Source organism: Corvus brachyrhynchos, unplaced genomic scaffold, assembly GCF_000691975.1.
Source record: "Corvus brachyrhynchos isolate BGI_N302 unplaced genomic scaffold, ASM69197v1 scaffold139, whole genome shotgun sequence".
NCBI lineage: Eukaryota > Metazoa > Chordata > Aves > Passeriformes > Corvidae > Corvus > Corvus brachyrhynchos.
Genome location: NW_008246062.1, coordinates 1,196,849 through 1,198,173, shown reverse-complemented (window position 1 = coordinate 1,198,173; position 1,325 = coordinate 1,196,849). Strand labels below are relative to the sequence as shown.

The 1,325-nt window shown below is 59.6% G+C and overlaps 1 protein-coding gene across 1 annotated transcript in view; it reads right to left on the bottom strand.

Annotated features, from left to right (window-relative positions):
- Positions 1-1,015: 1,015 nt before the first annotated feature.
- Positions 1,016-1,325, bottom strand: part of ENHO (energy homeostasis associated) — a 16,397-nt gene continuing 16,087 nt past the window's right edge. Inside the window, exon 2 of the mRNA XM_008643007.2 lies at positions 1,016-1,320. Coding sequence (XP_008641229.1) covers positions 1,107-1,292 — 186 coding nt within the window. The 5' untranslated portion in view covers positions 1,293-1,320 and the 3' untranslated portion in view covers positions 1,016-1,106. The remainder of the gene's footprint in view (positions 1,321-1,325) is intronic.

The window sequence follows — 1,325 nt, the reverse complement described above, 5'->3', positions numbered from 1 at the left end:
ATTAGTCTAGTAAAAACAAGGCTGCAAAGGGATGTGTATGCTACCCCTGACATGGGGAGGAGCTGCAGGCTCTGCCAGGCCTGGCCAAACCTGTGCAGGGACCCTGGCTGGCGTCCCTCCCATCCCACCCTCCTGTCCCCTTATTGCAGTGGCTATGCCAGTGGTGACCGTGGCTATTGCTCGGCTCTAGGAAAGGCAAGGCAGAGCCTCCCTCCCCACAGAGCCACTGTGATCCCCAGGGAACAGGCAGGGTCAAAGAACCTTCAGAGCTGCTTGTCCAGGCGCCCTCATGCCCCCATGTCTCCCATCTCCCCAAGAAAAAGCCACACCAGGCTGCTCTCAGCGGGATCGGGGATGCCAGCAAGGGCATGCTGCTCACAGGCAGGTCAAATCCCACTGGCTGGCCTCAGCTGGGAGCAGGCAGGAGGGAGGGCAGGGACACGCACCCATCAAGGAGGAGGGTCGTTTGCCTAGCAGCGTTAGTGCTAATGACTGACAGACAGGCAAGGGTGATCAGGCAGACCGTGCAGGCCCTCTTGTGCCTCATTAAACCCGCTGCTTGGGCAGATATATGCCAAATGCCCACCTGAGGCTGAGGGCATATGGCACCCAGGGCCACCACCAAACATCTGGACTGGCAATACCCTGCTCTGCCCACGGGGCCGGGGCTTGCTTGGTGCCCCCTGGGCACACCCTGCCATGGAGCAGCCAGGCTGCTCAGGAAGAAGCACTTGTGCCAGCCCTGCTGCCTCCCCTCTCCAGGCCCCCCAGCTGGCCACTGTCCCAGGCAATGAGCACCAGAGAGGAGCCCACAAGCTCTTCCCAAACATGGTGTGCACTTGAAGGCAGGGCTCCTACTGTGCTCACTGGCTGCTGGGACAGGCATGACTGTCCCTGTAGCATATCCCCATCATCACTGTGGGCATTCACAGGAACTTCACACACCAAAACCACAAAGGACTGTGCCCCCTGTCACAGCCTCTGCAAGCAGTTTGGTGTCCCCTCAGCTTTCATTGTGCCTGGTCCAGCACTCCAGTCCCAGCACAGGCATCCAGTCTGGCACAACTCCTTCGGCACACTCCCAGACACCCAAGTTCCCAGGCAGATCAGGGCTGCAGCAGGTACTTCTCTTCATTCCTTGACTCATCCACATCAGAAGCCGGGGTCTTCTTGGGACATGAGGGGGTCCTGCAGGCTTTGCAGAGGATGAGGAAGAGGATGAGGATGAGCAACGCGATGACACAGTTAAAAGAAATTGCCACGATCGCTCCGGTGGAGAGAGCAGCCCCCATGGCCACTGTCCCGCAGGAATCGGCGGGGCCCAC